General features: G+C 39.0%; 1 protein-coding gene across 13 annotated transcripts in view; it reads left to right on the forward strand.

The window, feature by feature from the left end:
• The window catches only part of RASAL2 (RAS protein activator like 2), a 359,982-nt gene that overhangs the window by 308,575 nt on the left and 25,586 nt on the right, over nucleotides 1-25,821 (forward strand). For 10 of the 13 annotated variants that reach the window (XM_058700419.1, XM_058700420.1, XM_058700418.1 and 7 more), the window contains 9 exons: nucleotides 3,819-3,972; nucleotides 5,728-5,826; nucleotides 6,597-7,151; nucleotides 10,381-10,525; nucleotides 18,389-18,533; nucleotides 19,202-19,438; nucleotides 21,071-21,272; nucleotides 23,393-23,592; nucleotides 24,372-25,233. In XM_058700419.1, the coding sequence (XP_058556402.1) occupies nucleotides 3,819-3,972; nucleotides 5,728-5,826; nucleotides 6,597-7,151; nucleotides 10,381-10,525; nucleotides 18,389-18,533; nucleotides 19,202-19,438; nucleotides 21,071-21,272; nucleotides 23,393-23,592; nucleotides 24,372-25,233 (2,599 nt within the window). The remainder of the gene's footprint in view (nucleotides 1-3,818; nucleotides 3,973-5,727; nucleotides 5,827-6,596; nucleotides 7,152-10,380; nucleotides 10,526-18,388; nucleotides 18,534-19,201; nucleotides 19,439-21,070; nucleotides 21,273-23,392; nucleotides 23,593-24,371; nucleotides 25,234-25,821) is intronic. The other 3 variants (XM_058700421.1, XM_058700416.1, XM_058700417.1) reach the window with 1 other exon arrangement.

The raw sequence follows: 25,821 nt of genomic DNA on the forward strand, positions 1-25,821 counted from the left end.
AAACACGTGGCAGATTTGAGCTAGCACATCCAAGCACCACTAGCACTTCGGGGGAAATACAGCTTTTAAAAGACTTTGAATGTGAAGCTGAGAAAAATCCAGCTGTGTTTTACTTAACATCGCACTAATCAGAGTTCTTTGACTCCATTTTTTTCCCATCCATGTATCCAGTGGTGTGGGTATTGGCTCCCCGTCCCCCAACCCTTCACTTTTGTCTTTTAAAGGCTGATTTTAGGTAGGGCTGTGGGTTACAGCACTGGAATGCTCAATCGCTGTGGTGAGAAATGGAAAGCTTGTCTTACCTTGTAGTTTATCTCTTAAATAGGTCAGAAGCAGCAGGTAATCTTCATCAGCAAAGCAATTAGATTTTTAACCCTTACCTATTATGTTGCTAGAGGCCTTGGAATTTACATAGAAATCAAGGTGGTCTGCTGGCCTTAAAATAAAATGTAAAGAATATGGTATTCCTTAATTGGAAGTAAAATTGCTTCTGGAAAGCAGTTTCCCAATTAAGCCAGGAAACAATTATATTGGCACCCTGAATTATTCTTGCATAATGTTTGGGATGGTGGGGGTTGGAGTTAGAGGTGCAGGTGCTGAGAAGAGAACCCTGCCTAGGAGTCAAGGGATTCACAAGGTCCACTTTCAAGGCTAGGTTCCTTGGTGAAGGTCATTGGCAGACTGGACTGGAAAAAACTGTTTTAAACTCATATTATTCTCTCAATAAATCCACATTCTACTTTACATTAGAAAAGTAAACTGTAGTGCCATACAAACAGAGCTGATAAAACTCTCTAGTAAGCAGATCTATGCAAAATCAATTCACATGAAGATACAGGAGGAGGTAAACATGATTTAGAGGGGACTTGAGTTCCTAATGCTGTTACATAGAAATATCTGCCCAGATAATACCTCTCCCCAACCTCAAGCCATTCCCAGGCTGCTTGACCTTCCTGTTTACTGTAATCCTGCTTCCCTGGGAATTCTCTCTTCTCAGAGATACTTTTTCCCAATACAGGAAGGGCTTGTTTATTTATTGAGTAGTAATGTAGAGCATGCTAGTGACTTTGGTGTTCACTTCATGGGTGTGTGGGTGTGCACACACGTACATACATGCTGAACAATAGGGGATTCTGAACTAAGTATTAATGATGAAATTTCAATAAGTGGGAGGAGTTTTGAATTCTAATTCCAGACGTCTTGGTTGTAATATCTGTTGATGGCTGCATTTGGAAGTTAAACCTGGGTTTCGAAATGAAATCCGTTTAGCATTGGAAATACAGTGAATAGGAATTTCATCCGATTTTCTCTTTTAAAAAAAACGGTGTAATCCAGATAAGTTAATATAAGATAATACCTAGGAACATTAAACTAGGGTGAACACTGCAAAGGAAATAGAACAGAGGTGCGAGGAAGGTTGTGCTTGCAAGGTGGGATGTAGCAAATGCCTTCTGCTGAGGGCAGGGAATCACAGAGAAGCAAGCTAAAGCTGAGATTCGCCCCTGAGTTAAGAGATTCTCCTCCGCCCCCACAGTTGCCTATGGTTTTTTTCCTACAGCTTTTGACTTTGAGAAACTGTTAATGGAAATGAGCAGGGACGTTGCTGTTCCTTCCTTTCTGTCTTAAGATGGTCATATTCGCAGAGCGAGCTCCTGAGTCCTTCAAACCACAGCCTCTCCCTGCTGCCTCCCAGCCCTACTCTCCGGATAGGTGGAGCACCATGGCAACAGGCCCAGCCTGGAGCCCAGAACCTTGTTTGTGTTACCTGAGGGGCCGGATGCAGCCTGAGCAAGAGAAGAAGGAATATTACCTATCCTGCTGCCTGTTCGGGAAGATGACTTCTTGTTCCCTTGTTTGTGTTTCTGTTCTACTTCTGTTGGAGCCTTGAAAGCCTTGACACCTGGAAAGCGTTTATCCAGAGATGTTATCAGTAACAGAAGGCAGCAGGGAACCTCTCTCCTGTTGGTTCTTGTCTTCTAAACGAAGACATAGTTCAGAAAGTGACTTGCTACACCGTGACACGTAGCCCCGCTATGATTTGGGGTTGCACTGCCAGGTGGCTGTACAATTGCTTCATGTAGGTAGGCGTTTATTTTGTTTAAAATAAAATTAGTTTATGTTTTAGAATATTTTCCTTGAGAGCTTTCAAAATAAAAACAAGCCTTTTGTCATATCGCCTTCTATTTAAAATATACCTTAATCTCTCCTATCGGGAGGCTCATTCCCAGAGCATGAGAGACTGTTCCCTTCCAAACAACTTCTCCTGGGAAACATGGGCTGGGATTACTGTTTTATACGTGTTTTTAAAAAACGTTGCAGTATCCTGTTAATCGGCTCCCTATGAAATGTACTGGGAGTGGTTATATGGTAACTCTATTAAAATAAATTTTTTTAGCCTTTAGTTATTTATAGTTGATGGCTGTGTTTGTAGTATATAAGTTATTGTTTTATCCAATAGAACAAAAGGAAATAAATGTTACCTTGTTATATTTTTATGTACAAAACAGTAAGTGGCATTTGTCCCTTTTGTACGTGTTTTGTGTACGTTTTATCAATGGGAAATATAAATATTGACTTTTTGACCTTAGAAAGGCTGCTGAGTATCAGAGCACATGTTTTTCTTTATAAACATTAAATGGCAGTTGTTATTTTTTTTTATGTGTGTGGACCTAAGAATGGACTCAAATTCTTAACTGCTTAGGATGATTCTTACTATATGGAGTTTGATTAAACAATGTTAGAATAATGTTAACATAGCCATTTCAAGGAAATAAACAAAGCTCCTTATTTACTGTTTTACAAAAACAAATGTCTTTACACAGGCATTTCTTTTTGACTGGGTTACTTCTACTTAAATATATGTATTTAGTTCTGGGTGTTTTAGTCAATAAATTCTGTAATTATTGAGTAAAACTGCTTGGCTTTCCAGTTCTGGATCCAAGAATATTTCACTTTTATTGCTTGACTTCATTAATTCTTCCAAAGAGAAGGCAGCGAGGGACTAGCTACTGTCATGGCCAGAATCATTCACAGCATTCGTCTTTAAACAACCAAGAAACAGAATCAGCCAGGATGCCTGAATGGTGTTGACAAAGATTTTTTCTTCTGTATGAGTGTTTGAACATTTCTTTTGAGGGTGGGAGGTTTCTTCAAGGCATTTTATTCTTTATTCATGTTTATACAGTAAAGCATGGATATGACCAAATGCTTGCCAGAAAAGAATTCCATATTGAGATGGAAATCAGATCTTTTGAAAGGCAGGGTCTTGTGCTGAAAAGTTTGGCTTTGACTGTGTATGAGTGTGTTTATTCTGCCAAAGCAGCAAGAAACAGAATGAGGATTCAGCCACTACTGTTTTGTCAAGGATAGAAGAGGTTCAAGCTGTAGCGTGGAAAAAAAAAAGAAGAAGAAGAAAGAAAGAAAAGAAATGAAACATGTCTTTTGATAATACTTTTGCATGAAAAAAGAATACATAAGCCAGTTGAGTAGTATGTATTTCTCCAAGATAGGCATGAGAATAAAAACAACGTGGGTAGTGGAGCTTCTTGAACTCCCTCGATAATGGTATAAAATTACAGTATGTTTTTGTGCTTAATTGAAAAACAAGTGTGTATGTGTGTGCACACCCAAATGTATATGTGGCTGATATGTGCCATGTGAATATGGTTACTATTATTATTGTGGATTAACTGTCCATTGCTGCTTATTTATTTTTCCCTTAAGCATTTATGCATTTGTTTTCACCTCCCATGCATTCATCTTTCATTTTCCTGTTGGCCATGTAGTACGCTATCTAAAATATCTTTTTCTACTTTTAGGGCTCGTGGTCTGCCTAAACTAAAAGAGTCACGTTCCCATGAGTCCTTGCTGAGCCCTTGCAGTGCAGTTGAGTGTCTGGATCTTGGCAGAGGAGAGCCCGTGTCAGTGAAACCACTCCATAGTAGCATCCTTGGACAAGATTTCTGCTTTGAGGTAAAAAGCATAGAAAGAAGGAAGAGTGATTAAACACCAAACGGATTTTCTCTCCAGTAATTTTGTGATTTCATTACTATGGTATTGATGATTTGATCATCATTAAGTGACTCTCAGTTGCTGAAAATTACCTACTTATAGGAAAAAGGTTGGGAATCTATTAATCTAATTACATTGGTCATTAAAGTTATTAATTATGGCTTCTCATTCCTTTTGGCCTAGTCTGCCTTCAGAATAAATGTGATCTTAGTATATTCTTGGCAGAGGTCACAAGCCTAACAATAACTAAGCTAGTATTTTAATTTTTCAGTCTTTGATAAAGATATCACCCAGTATGTTATCTTTCTCCTAAAAATGTAAGCCCCCAACTTTAGTGATTCTTTGAGGAGATTGACCAAGACCATAATCTTCTGACCATAATATGGTTGGTTTGAGATCTGAGACTATGTCTTATTTATTTTTATAATCCCCTGCATATAGCCCAGTCCCTGGCACATTGCAGGTGCCTAAATTCTTGAATGGATAAATTAATTGCTCTTCACCAGCAAATTATGACTATCACTTTGTATAAGGTAATTTGTCCCTCCCAAACTAAATGTAAACTCCCTCCTAAACTATTGGCCATTTGCAATTTAAAATTTAAAACTGTGTGTGTGTGTGTGTGTGTGTGTGTGTGTGTGTGTGTGTGTGTGTGTGTAATTGTTAGGGTTACGATTTGATTAATTAACATGAACTTACTAAGTAACTAGTGATGAATCTTATGATAGATGGCGTGGAAGTTGAAAGGTGTTTGATTCCTGTTCTTTTGGACCTGCCCTAGCCCAACGAAATATAATGCAAGCCAAATATGTAATCCAAAATTTTATTAAACCCAAATATCATCGTTTTAACATGTCACTAATATAAAATTATCAATAAGCTTTTTTACATCTTTTTTTTTTAAAGTTAAGTCTTCAAAAGCTGATGTGTATTTTACATTTACAGTACATCTCATTTTGGACTAGCTACATTTCAGGTGCTCACTACCATATTGAACAGTACACATAATCTGATCTGATTTCACTGGGTTATAACCTTAGATTGAGTTAATATGTGAGCACACTTCAACAATTTGAACAGGTCATTTATTGGTGTTCTTTTTTACAGAAGTCAATTGAATTTTTTTTGTATTTGTGGAACTCAGTACACCAGGCCCAGTGTTAGGTGCTGAGGTATATAGATAGCATAGTTCATTTTTAAAGGAAAATGATAACAGTGGTCAGTAAGAAATGGGTTCCAAAGACAGTAATTCAACAGTGCTAACTCTTTTTACTTTCACTTAGTACCTGTTTTGTAATATTATAGTGAAGGCAGTCCTGAGAGATTTGACAAGCTGTTTTAGAGGCTCTCTTGTGTTTTCAGCTATTGTTTTGTTAACTCAGAATCGAGCATATTTGTTGACAAGTGTTGAAGATGTGGCCTGAAGGTTTTTAATTTTGATATTTCTGAACTGAAGGCCAGTTTTAAGTTCCTGACCTAAATTCTCAATGGCCTTTGTTCTCCTACCTGGAAATGCATATGGATGCTACCTACATACGAGAACAAAAAGCAGATGTAGGTGTAGAATATAGACATCGCAGAACTACCAAATATCATTTCTGTTTTCTGAATTATGATTTGGGTTCATAGCATATTCCTAAACTTTTAAATGATAGAATGATGAAAACACAGCCCGCAAGCCCTATGTTTCCTTTTCTCTAATCTTTTATGTTGAAGGTTACCTACTTAAGTGGAAGTAAATGCTTCAGCTGTAACTCTGCTTCAGAGAGAGATAAGTGGATGGAAAACCTTCGTAGGACAGTTCAACCAAATAAGGTAATAGTGGCTTTGAGTGTCTAAAAATGTATAACTGTAATCAGTAAGTTGGTAGAAGGTAAATGCAGCAATCATACCTTAATTTTTATAGTGCTTTTAAAGCACATTTACTTTTACGCATGTTATACTCAAAATAATCTTATTGCAGATATTATTGTGATTTTACCAATATGGGTAAGAAGACTCTGAAGTTGGGGCGCTTGGGTGGCTCAGTCGGTTAAGTGTCTGATTTCGGCTCAGGTCATGATCTCACTAATTTGTGAGTTCAAGCCGCACGTCGGGCTTTGTGCTGACATCAGAGCCTGGAGCCTGCTTCAGATTCTGTGTCTCCCTCTCTCTCTGCCCCATCCCCTCTCATGCTCTGTCTCTCTCTCTCTCAAAAATAAATAAACATTAAAAAAAAAAATGACTCTGAAGTTATGTGACATGCCCATGTCCGAAGCTGGTGCACGACAGAAATGGGACTAGAACACTAGCTTCTGAACTGCTTCTTTTTTTATTTGCAGAAACTAGGCCAGTTGCCACTAGGCTGGCTATATTAGAACTTACATGATATTTTTTTAAACCAAGTAAATTGAGTACATAAGGCTAAGATTCTGATATCTTCTTGTTTAGAGTTTGCTATTATCCTGAACAAAGAGATAGCAATCCCTTTCATTATTTAATGACCACCCTTAATAAAGTATATAGTCAGTATCACCTCCTGTAAAGGAAAATGTTGTTCTTCTGGGATTTCAGCTTTCAAACTCGAACTCGTTATTTTTTTATAGGACAATTGCAGACGAGCTGAAAATGTTCTTCGTTTATGGATCATTGAAGCCAAGGACCTTGCCCCTAAAAAGAAATATTTCTGTGAACTGTGCCTTGATGATACCCTCTTTGCTCGTACAACCAGCAAGACCAAAGCAGATAATATTTTCTGGGGCGAACATTTTGAATTCTACAGCCTTCCACCTCTTCATAGCATCACAGTTCACATTTATAAAGATGTGGAAAAAAAGAAAAAAAAAGACAAGAATAATTATGTCGGGCTAGTCAACATTCCCACTGCCAGTGTGACTGGTCGCCAGTTTGTAGAAAAGTGGTACCCAGTGAGTACCCCTACGCCCAACAAAGGAAAGACAGGCGGACCTTCTATTCGGATTAAATCACGGTTCCAAACTATCACCATTCTGCCTATGGAGCAATACAAAGAATTTGCAGAATTTGTCACCAGCAACTACACCATGCTGTGTTCTGTCCTTGAACCAGTAATTAGTGTGAGAAATAAAGAGGAGTTGGCTTGTGCCTTAGTACACATTCTTCAAAGTACCGGCAGAGCCAAGGTAAGTGGAAAAGGAGGGTTACATTACCCAAAATCTCTTCCCTACATTTTATGAACAAATAACCATATTATGTTTGGTATAGAGATTCAAATTGGAGAAGTATGCTTTGCTATCAGTAAAAAAAATAAAAAAATAAAAAAGTAGGAAGGAAACCTATTAGTAGTTGTCACATGCAGAAAAGATGGGGATTATAAAACAAAGAAGTAACATGGAGACACCAACAGATATTTATTTAAAATCCATTTGCGCGAAACATAGATACCAGGGCTAGCTCCTTATTATCTGACAGAACAAATGGTAGAATTGGTGTGCTAATCTCACAGTGTGTTCAAGATTATCTTTAGTTCCAGAGTGTGCTGTATGATGGTTTTGCTCCTCACTATATATTTTTTTTAACGTTTATTTATTTTTGAGAGAGAGAGGTACAAAGTGCGAGCGAGGAAGAGGCAGAGAGAGAGGGAGACACAGGATCCGAAGTAGGCTCCAGGCTCTGAGCTGTCAGAACAGACCCCGACGTGGGGCTCAAACTCATGAATTGCAAGATCATGACCTAAGCCAAAGTCAGATGCTTAACCAACTGAGCCACCCAGGCACCCCACCTAACTATGTTTTAAGTTAAGATTAACTGATGACTCTATTCCCTAGTCACAGAAGTAGGAATTCCAGAAGCATAGTGGGCATCAGCAAGAGTCTTCATGGAATTAAAATCCCTTGGTATTTCCAAGGGATATTATTTAACTGGTAGCTGTTTGATGACAGTTTTTTTTTAATATGAAATTTATTGTCAAATTGGTTTCCATACAACACCCAGTGCTCATCCCAATAGGTGCCCTCCTCAATGCCCATCACCCACCCTCTCCTCCCTTCCACCCCCCATCAACCCTCAGTTTATTCTCAGCTTTTAAGAGTCTCTTATGGTTTGGCTCTCTCCCTCCTTTTTTTTTCCTTTCCCTCCCCCATGGTCTTCTGTTAAGTTTCTCAGGATCCGCATAAGAGTGAAAACATATGGTATCTGTCGTTCTCTGTATGACTTATTTCACTTAGCATAACACTCTCCAGTTCTATCCACGTTGCTACAAAAGGTCATATTTCATTCTCTCTCATTGCCAAGTAGCATTCCATGTTTCATGATAGTTTTATCTAACTTCATCCTGGATAGAAGTAAAAATTGAGGAAGATGAAAAAAAAAAGGAATATACTAATTATATGAAGAAACCCACCCAACTGATAGACTCTATGATCAGCCTGAACTATGATAATTACCATCTCTATGAGCCATATTCACTAGCCTGAGTCTCCATTATGTTGTCTGCAAATGGATTATGGTAAAACCGTATTTTAGATGTAGAAGATTTCACAGCTAGAATAATTTATTTAGAACCAAACAATAAAATTAAATACTTTTAAGATTTCTTGATATAAATCAGAATATATCCATATATCCAATTAATAGTCCCTTATCTAACTGACTTCCTACTGATTATCATTTTTGTAGTTGAATTTTGTGATAATAATTTTAAGTTTTCTAGTGTTACAAATAGCTTACAGGTTTGGGGTCAGGTGTCATTGAAATTTTGAGTCTCATCTTTGAAATTGTACGGATTTGTTCATTCTGCTCTTCTATTACTTGAGGTTCAAGGATATGTATGTAGGATATTTTTCAACAACCTTATTGAGATACAGTTTACATATAATACACCCATTTTAAGTGGAAAATACAGTGAGTTTTGCATATTATGTACCCCGGGAAACCACAACAATCAAGATAAAGAAAGTTACCTTCACCCCGATAACTTTCCACCTGTTCCTTAGTATATGAGTTTTAATAGTGACCCCTCACTTTGTTTAGCTTCCCCAGAGTAAATCCCATTAATGTTCAAAATGCTTAAATTTAAAATAAAAGTAAGTCAGCATATTTCCTTTGTTTTTGGTTTTGGAGACTTTGAAATATACAATGGATATATTACATCCATTGTATGTATATATACATATATATCACAAATACATGATGTTGTTACATTTAAACTGAACAACAGTAAACATTGAATTTTACATCAAGTTAATTTTTTTTGAGTTTATTTACTTATTTTGAGAGAGAGAGAGGGAGGGGCAGAGACAGAAGAAGAGAGAGAATCCCAAGCAGCCTCTGCGCTATCAGCCCAGAGCCCGACATGGGGCTCGATCTCACAAACTGTGAGCTCATGACTTAAGACGAAATCAAGAGTCAGATGCTTAATGGACTGAGCCACTCAGGTGCCCCCATCAAGTTAATTTTTAGGACTGTTGGGAAAAGGAGCAGTTATTTCTTAAGGGCTTTATTTCTCCTTATGCCTTTTTCCTGGATGGATGGACGGATGGATGGAGATAGGTAGGTAGGTAGGTAGGTAGGTAGGTAATCAGCCTAGAAAATGAGTTGAAGTGCTAAGTTTAAGAAATTCCGTGTTGACACTGTGGACCAATTTGTAACTATTATATATTGAACACCTAATATGTACCAGAAACTATTAAATGCTGAAAATCTAGAGATGACTAAAAATACACACTGTCTTTGGCCTCATGGGGTTTATAGTCTTCTGGGGAAAACAGATAATAATTGAGTACTTACAGAAATAAATGTGTGATTACAGTCAGAAGTACAGAGGAAAAAAAAAGACATAGGCACTACAAGAATGGGGAATACAGGACCTGACTGATGCTGGTCAGAGAAGGCTTCATTGAGGAAATTATGTACACACTAGGATCCAAAGGATTTGAGGAATTACCTCCATGCCCCTGGGGACAGGAACAAGGGTGGGAGTGAAGCAGAACTGAGAACAGCATTTCCAGGAGCTTTGTGGTAAATAGCATCTTGTGTTAAAAAGGTCTTGATATATTCAATGCCTTAAAAAAAAAAAAAAAAAAAAAACCCATTGAAACTGGGACAGAATGCAGAGAATGGTATACGAGGAGGTTGGGAAGGCAGACAGAAGCCAGAAAATGTAGGGACTCGTAGGCCACGTGCAAAAGTATGGTCTTTATCTAAAGTGTAATGGAAAACCTTTGAAGGAATTTTAAACTTAGAGCTGGTGGTACCTAAGCTTTTATCCTGGCTGACTCTTTTTCTTACAAATGAATCAGGCACCTTTAGTGTTAAAGCAGCATTTCCAGGATGTCTGATATTTCATCGGTTTCTTCTAACATATATTGTTTATTCGGTTGCTTTGTGCCTGACTGAACATTATTCCACCAGGATTTTCTGACCGACTTGGTGATGTCTGAGGTGGATCGCTGTGGAGAGCATGATGTCTTGATCTTCAGAGAGAACACCATTGCCACCAAATCCATTGAGGAATACCTCAAGTTGGTGGGACAACAGTATCTTCATGACGCATTGGGTATGGAGAAGCAAAACATTGCTTTCTTTGCCTTTCAGTTTTGTTTTTTCACCCTCGGAGGACAAACAGATTGAACTCAAATTCAGCAGGTTACTAAATCCTAGCTGACTAGAGTGTTAAAGTTTGAGTTTCAGCTGTAAGCCTCTGCACTACTCACCAGTAGTCCTGGTTTATTGCACGTTGGTTTATTACAATCAACGTACAGAAAGAGAAAGCCCATCAGTATATGCTGCTACTTCCAGGCGCTCAAGTTCCTGATGCTGAGATACACACTATGAGTAATGTCACTACTAGATCTGGGGGCACCCGTTTCCCCCAAAGTGTTGGTTATTTACATTATGATATAAATAGGTTATGTAATTCTTGAAAGCGTTAACATTTGTTATCATGCATTGAAAGTGAAAAAACTCTTACCAGTTCCCACAGCTCCCAAGTTTTGCCTTCAAGATCTCCAGAATTTTTAACAATTACTAAATTTTGCCCAGTCAGTAGTTCTTGCTGACTAGGCTACTCACCTAGAATTCCAGATCTGGTCTTGAAATTCAAGCTGTTAACCTCTAGAGTAAGGCACTGGGCTGGGTTATATACATCATGATAAGGCAGATGTGAGTTTCTTGAAGAACAATTTCTTTTATCTCCATATCCCTAGTACTTCCCACAGAATGTAGAGCAGCACCATCGTATGGAAACATAATGTGAGTCGTATGTAATTTAAATTTCTTAGTGGTCACAGTGTTTTTAAAAGGGTAAGGAGAAACAGGCAAAATTAATTTTATTGATATTATAGTTAACCCATTATATCCAAATACTATTTAACAAGCTATCAAAATAAAAGTTACTAGTGAGGTATTTTACTTTTTTTTCATACTAGCTCTTTAAACTTTAGTGTGTATTTTGCATTTATTACACATTCCAGTTTGCGCTAGCCACATTTCAAGTGCTCAGTAGTCACATGTGATTATGAAGGTTAGACAGTTATGTTGAATGAATGGATAGATTTTTGCCCTCAAGGATTTTATAAGATAGGGAGATAAGAAAGATAAGGATATCCCTATAGCCAAAGAGAGAGAGAGAGAGAGAGAGAGAGTGCGAGAGATCCTGTGCTTTTTCAAAGAATTAAAGAAATTATTCTAGCTGATGGGATTATGGAATTTCCCATGTAAGATACATAAACAATGTGTGTGTAGCTTGAAAGGCAGAAAGGTTAAATAAAAACAGATATTGGACAAGGGAAGTGGTAGGGATTGGCATAGGGAAAGAACCATACTGATAAAAAGGCATAGCAGTATGAGAGAGCCAGGCACGTATGAAATAAAACCAATTAGCTAAAAAATGAAATGAAAAAGACAAGTCAACAACAACAAAGAAGAAAAACAATTAGAACCAAATTGTTGAGAGCGTTGAATGCCAAGCTGAGGGGTTTAGATTTTAACAGTCATCACTGGTGAGCCACTGCAGGTTTTGAGCAGGCTGTTTTCAATAGAATCACTTTAACAAAGTGATTAAAATGGGTTGGTGAAGAAAGCAACTGAAAACAGAGACCAGTGAAGAAGCCATTGTAAGAAGGAGGGTAAGAAGCCAAGAGCCTCTGATTGATGTGATCACCAAGAGTAAGAGGTAAGGTGGATCTGAGAAATATTCAAGAAGTTGAGCTGATGGGACCTGGCAACTTCAACTTGTGAGAATATGCCAGGGTTGGGGGTGGAGACCAGTTATTACAATGACTATTGGGCCTTGGTTACGAGAAGGATGATGAGGTTCTCAACAGAGGTAAAGAACACAGAAGTAGTAGGCTTGAAAGATGGAAAATGATATTTCCACTTCATGGGTATTCAATTTGAAGTTCTAATAGGAAATCCCAGGGGTTCTAGGTAAGAAATCTCAAGACATTTGCCTAGGTGTCTCCTGGAAATTTAGGACCGAGTTACCCATGTGGAGGGATAAATGAAGCTACAAGATTACAAGAGCAGAAAGAGACTGGGCCAGAGACAGGTCTTACAGTGCACCTAGGCTTGTGATATAGATGGAAGGAAGAGGAGGAATCAGGAAAGTGATCACAAAGAAAAAGCATGCGTGCGCACATGCACACAAAGCAGGAAAACCAGGAAAATCCTGAGTCCTAGACACCAAAAGAAATGAAAGCATCAACATCCTCAAGAGATTGAGGAAGGTAGAGGTTAAGAAAGAAAAAATGGCTATTGCATTCGGTAACTTCACTAGTGGTGGCTGGGACTGCCATCAGGAGGACAGGAACTGGGTTGTACAGGGTAACATGTGAATGACTGCTCAAGAAATAGGACCATTGTGCTTACAAGAAGTAGACTCACTATAGTAGCCATTAGTTCCTACTCTGCAGAAGTAAATTATTTCTCTTCCTGCGTCCTGTCTTCGTATTCTTTTCTCTAAGTTATGTGCTTTAGTTTAAGATATAGTGGGAATTTACAAGAATAGTGAATATGGATTTTCATTGATAACGAAAGTTACAGAGATTCATAGTCTCACATAAAGAGTTTTTTACAGTCATATCAGAAAGTATATCTCATGGCTTCCTTCAGTGATTTGTATTGCCTTATAAAAGGCAATGATGAAGCATCTCAACCATACGTAGTCTCCATTATATGGACATAGGGGTAAATTATGTGTAGACCACCTACCTCTTAAAAATCAAATATCTGTATTCTGCCATTCAGTGTACTATACAGGATTTCCAAATAAATAATTTCCAAAGTGAAAAGTAGATGCAAGTACTTTGATAGGACTGTGAATAATTAGTTGATGGGCTAAATGAGACATGAAAATTCAGTGAGCATGGGAACAAATTCACATAACCCCACAAAGATCTCTATTCCAAGATCAAGGACCAGGGTAGTGAAAATGGCTGCCGCTTCCAAGCGCGTAAACAAAATTAATTGGTAAGCTTCTTCAGGGCAGAGATTCTCCTGTCTTCTTCCCACTTAACTGCCCACAGTTCTAGTTAGCCTTTATATCTTAGACTCTCAATGGCCGATTTTTCTGCTATATTTTACTTTTATAACAGAAACTTCCTTTTGAAAACAACTTACAGAGTATCTGTCTTGGAGCCAGTGTAAATTCAGACTTATTTTATATGGTTTGATATAGTAATAAGTGAATTTTCAAATAGTAATCCTGAAGAACTGCAAAATATTTTCAGTTACCTTATAAAGATTGAATTATTTTTGTCATACAAGACTGTACTTACTATGGCAGGAGCCTCTAATCCTTCAGTAAGTATCAAAGAAAAAGGCTTCACAGTGAAGTCTCCATAAACCAAAAAATTAAATTAATAAGGACAGCTGAGCACTCAGAATAATTAAATTTCAGTTATATTTCATACCCTTTGGGCAAAAAAATAGATGTTCTTTCCAGACTGCCTGAAGAATTCTCAGAAAACTTAGTTAAAAGTTACCAGTCATGTTATACAATATGTATTTATCTTGATTAAGGCATTATTATGTACTGCACAGACATAACTGAGGTGGCTCAGTTAGACTTGACTTAAAGCTTCCACCTGTTAACACCTGTTACCTTTCTGACTAAAATCAGATTGTATGTTGATACCCTGTGACACACAGAAATACCATCTATGAGATACAGAAAAGCCCCTGATTTCTACCCTTGGTGACAGAGGCAAATTTTATTTTAGCAATGATATGGCCATACCTACTGACTTATTTATACACAATTTGGATGCTAGATAGTAATGAGTTAATGATTTACATAGAAAACACACCATAGAACGTTCTAGGTACAAAGTCACATTTAAACAATGTAGTAAGTACCCCTTTGGCTCTGATCTTTTTCAAAGACAAGTGAGCAAATGCAAATGGATTACTGAATCTATCTCAATAATTTTTGATCAGGTAAGCAGCTTCTAGGTGCAAATCTATAAAAGGTTTGCCTTTCAGTGTGGTGTTTTCCACATTATCAGACAGGTTATAGTTTCAAAGGTGAAAATAATTTTCTCAGTTTGGGAGGACTTTAAATATATCATAATCAGGTAAAAAAAATCTTTAGACAATTGATTTATATAAATTTTGTTTTAAGTTTATTTACTTTGAGAGAGACAGAGACAGCACAAGCAGGGGAGGGGCAGAGACAGAGGAGAGAGAAACCCAAGCAGGCTCCGTGATGTCAGCTTAGGACCCGATGTGGGGCTCGAACTCATGAAATGTGAGATCATGACCTGAGCTGAAACTGAGGATCAAACGCTCAACCAACTGAGCCACCCAGGCACCCCTAGACAACTGATTTACTTCTGGACCCTTGTATTATTTATTTGGCTCTTTTCTTGGAGAGTAAAAAATAATTCTTAAAGTTTATCAATGATTCATTAATATTAGTATTGTTTCCCTAAACTAGATATAGCCTTAAAGAACTCACTAAACAGAATATTAATGGTATAAATTTAGAGGTGGGCCAACTTTTATGTGGAATATTTGACACTGATGACTTAGTTTTAAATTTAGCTGCTCTTTTTTAATATAATTTATTGTCAACTTGGCTAACATACAGTGTATATAGTGTGCTCTTGGTTTTGGGGGTAGATTCCCGTGATTCAACACTTACGTAAAACACTCAGTGCTCATCCCAACAAGTGCCCTCTTCAATGCCCATCACCCATTTTCCCCTCTCTCCCACCTCCCAACTGTCAGATTGTTCTCTGTATTTAAGAGTCTCTTATGGCTTGCCTCCCACCCTCTCTGTTTGAAACTATTTTTTTCCCCTTCCCTTCCCCCATGGTCTTCCGTTAAGTTTCTCAAGTTCCACATATGAGTGAAAACATATGATATCTGTCTTTCTCTGACTGACTTACCTCACTTAACATAATACTCTCCAGTTCCATCCATGTTGCTGCAAATGGCAGGATTTCATTCTTTCTCATTGCCAAGTAGTATTCCATTGTACAGCTAAACCACGTCATCTTTATCCTTTCATCAGTTGATGGACATTTAGGCTCTTTCCAGAATTTGGCTACTGTTGAAAGCACTGCCATAAACATTGGGGTACATATGCCCCTATGCATCAGCACTCCTGTATCCTTCAGGTAAATTCCTAGCAGTGCTACTGCTGGGTCATAGGGTAGGTCTATTTTTAATTTTTTGAGGAACCTCCACACTGTTTTCCAGAGCGGCTGCACCAGTTTGTATTCCCACCAACAGTGCAAGAGGGTTCCCGTTTCTCCACATCCTCGCCAGCATCTGTTGTTGCCTGAGTTGTTAATGTTAGCCATTCGGACGGGTGTGAAGTGGTATCTCAGTGTGGTTTTGATTTGTATTTCCCTGATGATAAGTGATGTTGGGCATCTTTTCATGTGTCTGTTGGCCATCTAGATGTTTTCTTTAGAAAAGTGTCTATTCGTGTCTTCTGCCCATTTCTTCACTGGATTATTTGTTTTTCGGGTGTTGAGTTTGGTAAATTCTTTATAGATTTTGGATATTAACCCTTTATCCGATATGTCATTTGTAGATATCTTTTCCCATTCCATCGGTTGCCTTTTAGTTTTGTTGATTGTTTCCTTTGCAGTGCAGAAGCTTTTTATCTTGATGAGGTCCCAGTAGTTCATTTTTGCTTTTATTTCCCTTGCCTTTGGAAACGTGTCAAGCAAGAAATTGCTGCAGCTGAGGTCAAAGTGGTTGTTGCCTGTTTTCTCCTCTAGTGTTTTGATGGTTTCCTGTCTCACATTTAGCTCTTTCGTCCATTTTGAGTTTATTTTTGTGTATGGTGTAAGAAAGTGGTCTAGTTTCATTCTTCTGCATGTTGCTATCCAGTTCTCCCAGCACCATTTGCTAATGACTGTCTTTTTCCCATTCGATACTCTTTCCTGTTTTGTCAAAAATTAGTTGGCCACCCATTTGTGGGTCCAATTCTGGGTTCTCTATTCCATTGGTCTATGTGTCTGGTTTTGTGCCAATACCATACTATCTGGATGATTACAGCTTTGTAGTAGAGTAAATTTAGGTGTTCTTTAAATGAGGTAAATTGTGTGGAAGGACATAGTATAGGGGACATTGAGAACATGTCACATACAAATCTTGCGAGAATTTATCAATATTTTTGGGTGTTTTCACTTTATGAAAAATTATTTTTAAATTGCATGTCTAGAGCCCCTACTAAGTGCCATGCACCATATTGGATACTTTTCTATTCATGCATTATTTCTGATCCTCACCACAGGTCTGTAGGGGTGGGACTTATTGACGCCATTTTATTAATAAGGCAGCTGAAACTCAGACTTTTAGTTAAACGACTTCTCAAGGCTCCCCAGTAATTAAGTGATTTGACCTTAGGTCTGTCTGCTTCCAAAGCCTTTACTTTTTCCATCTACTAATTTCCTATTCTCCAAACATTTTCTTCCAAATAATCATTTCCCATCCTCTATTATAGCTACTTTTTAAATCTTCACTTGCCTCACTACTTACCCTTTTGATAGAAAATACTCCTCATGATGCTACTGCTAATTAATTTTGCAGAAGTTTTTGTTCATGTCCATGAAATCTATTATAACTAGCCTGAACTTTGAATGATATGAGCAGATTTGAAAGGATATTTGCAAGATCTACTCCTTTGTCATAAAGACCTGTAAAAACCCAAGAATAAGGGTGTCTGGGTGGCTCAGTCGGTTGAGTGTCAGACTTTGTCTCTGGTCATGATCTTGCAGTTCATGAGTTTGAGCCCCACATCGAGCTCACTGCTGTCAGTGCCAGGCCCTCTTTGGATCCTCTGTCTCCCTCTCCTTTTGCCCCTCCCCTGCTCACACTCTTTCTCTCTTGAAAATAAACAAACATTAAAAAAAAACAAGAATACATGCTATCATTTCTGATAAATATTTATTGAACATCTGCAATGCTTTGAGAGCTATTTGGTAGGCTGGAGATTCAAACATGAATAGAAGCTGGCCCTGACCTCCAAGGGTATTCATCCTAGAGGTGTGAACGTGAGACAGACATGTGAACAAAGAGCACAAAACATTGTGAAACACAGAACACTAGAACATACACAAGGTATGGTGTATAGTGGAGGATAAACAAGTAAGGAAAGGATTTGTTCGTTCAGGGAATATTGGGCATATCCTATAGAGGATGGGATATATAAACAGTGCTTCTAAGCTTCTACGAAGAAATGTCTGCTACATTTTTTCTACTATGTTGAATGACTATCCCCTTTACAAGAGGTAAGCCTAGAGACCCTTACTCAAATCTATGTTTGACACCAGCATTAGCACTAACACCTTAGGTGGGTATTCAGTCAAGCGTGGGTTCTTTTTTCTTCTAAAATAATAACAACATTATTCATCCTGGTAGAGCAGCCTTATAACAAATAACGAGTCCCTGCTAATTAAATATATTTGTGGAGCACTTGGGTGGCTCAGTCAGACGTTAAGCCTCTGACTTTGGCTCAGGTCGTGATCTCGCGGTCTCTGAGTTCGAGCCCCGCGTCAGCCTCTGTGCTGACATCAGAGCCTGGATCCTGCTTCAGATTCTGTGTCTCCCTCTCTCTCTGCCCCCCCCACCTCAAAAATAAAGAATTTGTGGTTTCAGGTAAAAGATTTAAAGCTGTATCATTGTTGAAAGTATGATCATTATTATTATTTTTATAAATACCACGATGGTGAGGTTAGCAATTGCAGTTTTTCTGCTTCCAAGATGAGGAAGATAAACATCATATATGGGAGGTGGTAACCCTTGGGGTCTAAAGCAGCAACAATCCTTCATGCCCTCCATGTCAGGTCTCAGAAAGAAATTCCCGTTATACATTTTAGGACAGAAATCCTAAATCCTTTTATTCTGTTCAGGAAGACGCTGTTCATAGTTACACTACCTGTCACCTTCTCTCTTCAAACAGGGGAGTTCATCAAAGCTCTGTACGAGTCAGATGAGAACTGTGAGGTGGAGCCCAGCAGGTGTTCCTCTAGTGAACTGATAGAGCATCAGAGCAACCTGAAAATGTGCTGTGAGCTGGCTTTCTGCAAGATCATCAACTCGTACTGGTGAGCAGGTGTCAGTGCCTCAGCCTCTGCTCGTGGAACTTCAGTTTTTCCATGTAAAAGTCATCACAGTGTCAACTGTAGTATCTCCCACCCAGAGAAAGGACTTAGGGGGAAGATGGAAAGTTTCCCTAATGTAGTCCCCTCTGAAGTCCAAATCTCCACTGTAAGCAGAAGCACCTGTGAACTATCTACATAAATATAATATTTCCCCAGAATAGGAGCACCACGTCCTCTAATTCCCAAAGTATTTCAATGGCTTTCTGAAGCGTTTACCCGTGTTAGACAGTTGTGTTAATGATTTTTGATCATCGCTCCAACCCCTGCAATTGGTGAGATTTTGGAAGTTTTGAAGAACGCTCTTTAGAGAGATTATGGTAAGCTCTATTAAACCAGATGGTTCAGTCAGGAGCCTCATGCCATTTTCCTACGTTGCAAAACTAAATTTACACTAATCCCTGAGTTTTATGGCTGTGGGTTTCCAGTCTCCATCTGGGCTTCCGTGAATTTTCCACCAACTCGAAGCCATGAATCAGGCAGAATTCTCTCCACTAGGCTCTCCTCTTAGCCTGGCTCTAGAGCAGGTGTGTTGGGCCAGATGGGATCACTTGTGTCTTCTTGGGTTATGGTACTTTTGTATTTAGAGGTTTTGATCTTTTTTCCTTCCCCAGTGTTTTCCCTCGTGAGTTGAAAGAAGTGTTTGCGTCATGGAAGCAGCAGTGCCTGAACCGTGGCAAACAGGACATCAGCGAGCGGCTCATCAGTGCCTCGTTATTTCTGCGTTTTCTGTGCCCAGCCATTATGTCTCCCAGTCTTTTCAACCTGATGCAAGAGTATCCTGATGACCGCACGTCTCGGACTCTGACTCTAATTGCCAAGGTCATTCAGAACCTGGCTAACTTTGCCAAGTAGGTGTCACTGCTATAAGCACTTTTAAAAACATTGTTTAAAAAAAATACGTGACACCTAAAATTTGGATGGGGGTGGGGAGCCTCATCACTCGTATTACAAGATTTTCGTTATGGTGGTATTCAACATAGAAGAAAGAAGAAACAGCTTAATATTCACTTTACAGACGAATGGTTCAGTAACCTATGGTACATGCATTCAGTAGAATATCTGCAGCCACTACAGTGTTCACCAAAAATGTCCAATAATATGGAAAATGATGCAGATACAATTATACTATATGGAAAGTGCTATTCAAAACTTTAGCAAAAAAGAAAAAGGATACTAGAAGATATATATGCTGTTATTCCAGAAATATGTTAATACAAAAACTAAAGAATAAAACGTTAGGAGAAACCATCTGACAAACTCAGTGGTTACATTATCTAAGACAATTGGCCTGGCCCCTTCAAAGAAAAAAATCAATGTCATGAAAAATTGAAAAGATCGAGAGGGACTATTCTAGATTTTAAAAGACTGCAATGCTTGAATCTTAACTGATCTGAACTGGGAAAAAAAAAATCTATAAGTCATTTTGGGGACAATTAAATGTGGACTATATATAAGATGATTTAAAAGTTTTAGCATGATAATAGCATTGGTTTATGTAAGAGATGTTCCTTATTCTGAAGAAATGAGTGCTAATGTATTTAGAGTTTATGTCTGCAACTTAGTTTAAAATGGTTCAGCAAAAAAAAAAAAAAAAAGTATGTAGAGAGAAAGTGAAAGCAAACTTGGCAAAATGTTCACAGTGGGTTAATGTAGAGGAATGGCATATGGTTGTTTGTTGTATATTCTTTCAACTTTTATATAGGTTTAAAATTTTTTTAAAAGGGAGTTAGAAAACCATTGGGGAGGAAATGCACTCACATGTAAACAGCAGCTATGTTTGGGTGGTAGAGTGTGTCCACTCACACTCTTTTCTTGCCACTTTTCATTGTTTCCAAAAAAGACAAGATTCTCTATTAGCAGCGTATTGAAGGAAGAAAGTGGAACTTCAATGAGACAGATTGTTTTCTAGTGTAAATATTGGCCTTTTGGAAGTGTACTATTTTAACTTTGTGTACCCTATATTTACAGCAGCACAGAAATAGACGTATTTACCCATATTTGAGCTAATTCTGCTAAAAATTAGTTCTAGCTTATTTTGAAAGAAATTTTCTGGGCTGAAGATACCTAGAATTTAGATGGGCAAAGAAGAGAGGTTCTTCTCTAGCAAAAATAAATAGCATGCAGTGCACACAGGCTTGGAGAAGCGGCATATATTCAGGAGACTCTGAAGAAGCTAGCAATATTGAAGGTTTGTAAGGATGAGCATGTGGTAGGCAAACGAAGGTTATTTACAGAGAGCTCTAGATACCAGAAAAAAGAGAGTTAGCTTTCGCCAACAGAGACTAGAAGGCTATGCAAAGTTTTTGATTGTTACATCAGTATTAGGAAAGTATGTTTTAGCATTTATCACTTAGCAGATTATAAATTAGTCACTTACCTCCCCAAAATAAAAATAAAAAATTTAAAGCTCAGTGTAAAGTCAACTCAGACATCTCTTTTCCTGAATATGTCCTTTCTCATTTTCTCTCCCTCTACTTCAGATTTGGTAACAAAGAAGAATACATGGCATTCATGAATGATTTTTTAGAACATGAATGGGGTGGAATGAAGCGCTTTCTTTTGGAGATCTCTAATCCGGACACCATCTCGAACACGCCAGGCTTTGATGGTTACATTGATCTGGGCCGAGAGCTTTCAGTTTTGCATTCCTTACTGTGGGAAGTAGTTTCCCAACTTGATAAGGTAAAGTAGGCTGGAAGCATAATGGGAGATGGGAGATAGAGAACGTTAATGTACCTGGATTCTGGAAAGTATCCACAGAGTGACAGCCTTCACGCTTCCTGCTAGTCGAAAACGACCTTTTGTGCTAGAAGTCTGGGAGTAAATAGCTATCAATTCTGCATCAAATACGTGCCCTCCAAACCAGGAACTTCTAGAAAGCCATGAGATTATTCACATATATTTTTAAGAAATTAGCTGAATTAATGGAGTATATATTTCTATAAATACATACATATATGTATATAACATTATATATAGCATGTCTAAAACCTTGCCTGGAAACTAACATCAAATATTGCCATACGCAGGTTTATTCATGTATAAGCAGGATGAGATAAAACCTCATAATAATCCTAACAAAAGTGTGGACTTGGAAAAATATTGAGACTATTATGTTTAAGTGGTTTAACTCATGAGATTTTTTTTTTTTATTCTGCAAGTCAGAGGGTTCAATGTAACTATTAGTACTACAGAGTTGCATGGGATCTGAAAATCCTGATGTTTTCTTTCTCTACAGATGTGAATTTTAAAAACAGAAAATACTCTTTTTCATCATTTATTTTCTGAGTATAAGCTCAGAATCTTGTTATATACCATATTAGTAACTAAATACATACCATGCCAATCATTTGCTTCCTTCTGGAATTTTTCAAAGAGGAATCGAATTTATAATGGAAAGTAGTCTTAGACTCTGGCTAGGTTTATCACAATAATTATTTATTGATGTTTTTGTTTGCTACAGGTACTTCATAAATAGGTGTGGTGGTATGTTAGAATAACTTCAAAAGCAAAGTTATTTTTTTGTGATAAGAATGTATTTGTTTTCCTCCAACTTTCCTATTATCCTTAAAAATGTTGTACCGATAAAATGGGGGAGGGGAGTAAAACCTATTAATAAAGACCGCTTTCCTGAGGCAATGTAAATGGTAGGGTGTCCTACCATTTGTAAAATAGTAAACTCTTATTCTTGAGGGCCCCTTCTTCACTTGTAGGAATACTAGCTAGATTTTGAGTTGCAGCTCTGCTGAGGTAAATTCCTTGAATACAAATCATGGCTCAAGAAAGTTGAGCAGGTAAAGGCTATTCTTGAGGTGGCTTTTGAGTGCCCATTCTACCCATTGGAGCAGAGTTGAAGAGACTTGGTTGTTGAGAAGACAAAGGAGACCCAGAGGCAGTCTTGTAGAACTGCCCTAGAGTTGAAGGGTCCCAAAGGACTCCATAAGAATAAGAATTCCCCCAAAGAAAAAAATGATTTGAGATGGATAAATCCAATACTGAAAAGTTACTCTTTGTTGAATAACTGCATCAGTGGGATGCGGATACAGTAATCCTGTGAAATAGGCCTGGTTGATTTTGGGCTGAGGTCCTTTCAACAGGCTTTGCTATGTAAACATGCTTTGTCCTTTTTAATCTGTGTTTAGTCCTTGAAACCAGGGGTAAATCTAGACATATCTCACAGAGTTTACCTGCTTTTGCTGTTTAAAAAAAAGATTGTCTTGCTGATGCAAACCCAGTTGACAATAGGTCAGAGTTCCCTAAAGGAAATGGGATAGTAGATGGCAGTATATCATCTGTGTTCCCTGCAGTGCTCCAGACCCCTGAATGCAACACCTTCCTGTATGTTGGCATGCATTTCTTTTCTCACATGATGTCTTTTCTTTGGAAGTTTCATCACACTAGCCGATCCTCTGGTCTCGAAGTCCTTTGGTTAGAAGGTGTTTGGTTCTTCCCCTACCCTCCCCCACCTTGATCTACTAGCCTTCCAAAGATTTAGTTTGCTTTGCATGCCTATTTTAGTTGGAATGGCAATAGTTTGGTTGTTTTGAGCATGTCTTTTAATTTTTATTTGCATAATCCTAATTTCTATTTCCTTTCTTTCCTCGATGTCTGCTGCACCTTGTTTCGCCTCCTCCATTCATCTCGACGCCATGGTTCTGCTGCTCCATAACAATGCATTATGAACCTGCCACTCCCATATGCAAACACCTACCCTTCCCTCCAACCTACACCCCTCCATCAATGGGCATCGTTGTCCCAAAAACAATCCTTGGTGGATGTCGCAATGCTTATTATCCAATTAGGGTGAAAATTCCTTCCTACAGGCGACCGTGGCAAAATTGGGACCTCTCCCTCGAGTTCTTGCTGATATTACCAAGTCTCTGACTAATCCTACACCAATACAACAGCAACTAAGACGCTTCACTGAGCATAACTCCAGTCCAAATGTCAGTGGAAGCCTCTCCTCTGGGCTGCAGAAAATATTCGAAGACCCCACTGACAGGTATGAAACAGAGAATTTAAATAAACCGTTGTCTCAGAGAGAGGTGATGTTTAGAGACTTGGCAGAAATCTATTTATTTGTTGAATTTATAACTTGAAAGTCATGATCAGTTGGAAAAAACATCTGACCTGAGATAAATCCAATTGTTTGTCCTAATAATACACAGGATCTAGGATTCTTATTTTCTACAGTGATATTGTAGAGTTATAATATGTTCAGCAAACATTGTTTAAAAATCTAGGTCCGGCTTAATGGAAGATTAAGGGCTTTGAAATTTCTATTTCCATATATTGTAGCTCTCAAAACTCTGGAGAACCTCTGTTAAAATCACTTTATGGCTGGCGGTGTCAGCCGGATAGGCAGATACAACGTTGATGCTCACACTGACCCTCTTTTCTGGATTGGCAAGACTTGGGCCTTTAGCAGTGACCCTTTGGTTGTACCTCAGCCCTGCTTCCTCCTCTTGAAGGTTTAGACAGAAGCAATTAACTGTGAATCAGAATATTTGGGAGGGTTTAAAGCCTAACTAGGATATGACTAGAATTCTAGCTGAAACTGAAGACAATGATGGAGAGGTAAGCACAGCGTTATTCCCCACCTTTGGAGAGAAACTAAAAATTTTGGATTTTAAAGAATTGTAACGATGAAATCTGGGTTTAGAAACCAATGTAAGTGTCCACATTGGGACTGTGAGCCTTTGGAATGTTCATATGCCTGGGTTGAAAAAACTGTTTTGAATTTGCCCCAGGAGTAATTAAGGGTCCTCTCCTTTTCCACAGTGATTTGCATAAACTAAAATCTCCAAGCCAGGACAACACTGATAGCTACTTCAGAGGGAAAACATTACTGCTGGTGCAGCAAGCGTCCTCCCAGAGCATGACTTACTCTGAAAAGGATGAGAAGGAAAGTAGCCTTCCTAACGGTCGGAGCATCTCCCTCATGGACCTTCAGGACACTCACGCTGCTCAAGTGGAGCATGCGCCTGTCATGCTCGATGTGCCTATGCGCTTAACTGGAAGCCAGCTTTCCATAACCCAGGTGGCCAGCATCAAACAACTGCGGGAAACCCAGAGCACTCCCCAGAGCGCACCCCAAGTGAGAAGGCCCCTGCACCCGGCCTTGAACCAGCCAGGCAGCCTCCAGCCCTTGTCATTCCAGAACCCTGTCTATCACCTCAATAACCCAATTCCGGCAATGCCAAAGGCCTCTGTGGATTCCAGTTTGGAGAACCTAAGCACTGCCAGTTCCAGAAGCCAAAGTAACAGTGAGGATTTCAAACTCAGCGGGCCCAGCAATAGCAGTATGGAAGATTTCACCAAACGCAGCACCCAGAGTGAGGATTTCTCCAGGCGGCATACTGTGCCAGACAGACACATACCTCTTGCTCTGCCACGGCAGAATAGTACCGGGCAGGCCCAGATCCGGAAAATGGACCAGGCTGGGTTAGGTGCCCGAGCCAAAGCCCCGCCATCCCTGCCACATAGTGCTTCCTTACGTAGCACGGGGAGCATGTCGGTGGCCTCTGCAGCCCTCATGGCCGAACCTGTGCAGAATGGGAGCCGGTCCCGGCAGCAGTCTTCCTCCTCCAGAGAGAGCCCTGTTCCCAAAGTGAGAGCGATCCAGAGACAACAAACACAGCAGGTAGGGGGGAGAGCTGGAGGGGTGTGGCTTCCACTTATCCAACTGTTTCCCTGGTTCTTTGTATATAAATCATTAGGAAATCCAATTTCTAGCAACATTTCCACTTAAAAATATGTTCTGCAACTTTTTTTTAGTGCTTGTTTATTTATCTTGAAAGAGAATGTGTGTGTGTGTGTGTGTGTGTGTGTGCGCGCGCGCGCGCGCATGCGTACATAAAGGACCAGAGAAGGAGAGAGAGAATCCCAAGCAGGCTCTGTACCATAAGTGTGGAGCCCTGATGTAGGGCTTGAACTCACGAACCATGAGATCATGACCTGAGCCGGTGTCGGACCCTTAACCGACTGAGCCACCCAGGAGCCCCGTTTTCTCCAACTTTTAGATGGAGAGAGGAAATGCAAGGTCTGGGAGGCTTCTGCTTAGGTGAGGCTGCAGAAAGTAGCTTGACTCATTACCCTCAGGAGACTGTCAACCACACAAAGAGCTTTTCCTTCCCTTCGAGCAGCTGAGCCACTACCTATGTGTGCACTGGGAACAGATCGGTGTTGCATGAATAATTAGAACACATACACTGTGAAACCTATAGGCCAG

The sequence above is a fragment of the Neofelis nebulosa genome, chromosome 15 (assembly GCF_028018385.1).
Source record: "Neofelis nebulosa isolate mNeoNeb1 chromosome 15, mNeoNeb1.pri, whole genome shotgun sequence".
NCBI classification, from domain to species: domain Eukaryota; kingdom Metazoa; phylum Chordata; class Mammalia; order Carnivora; family Felidae; genus Neofelis; species Neofelis nebulosa.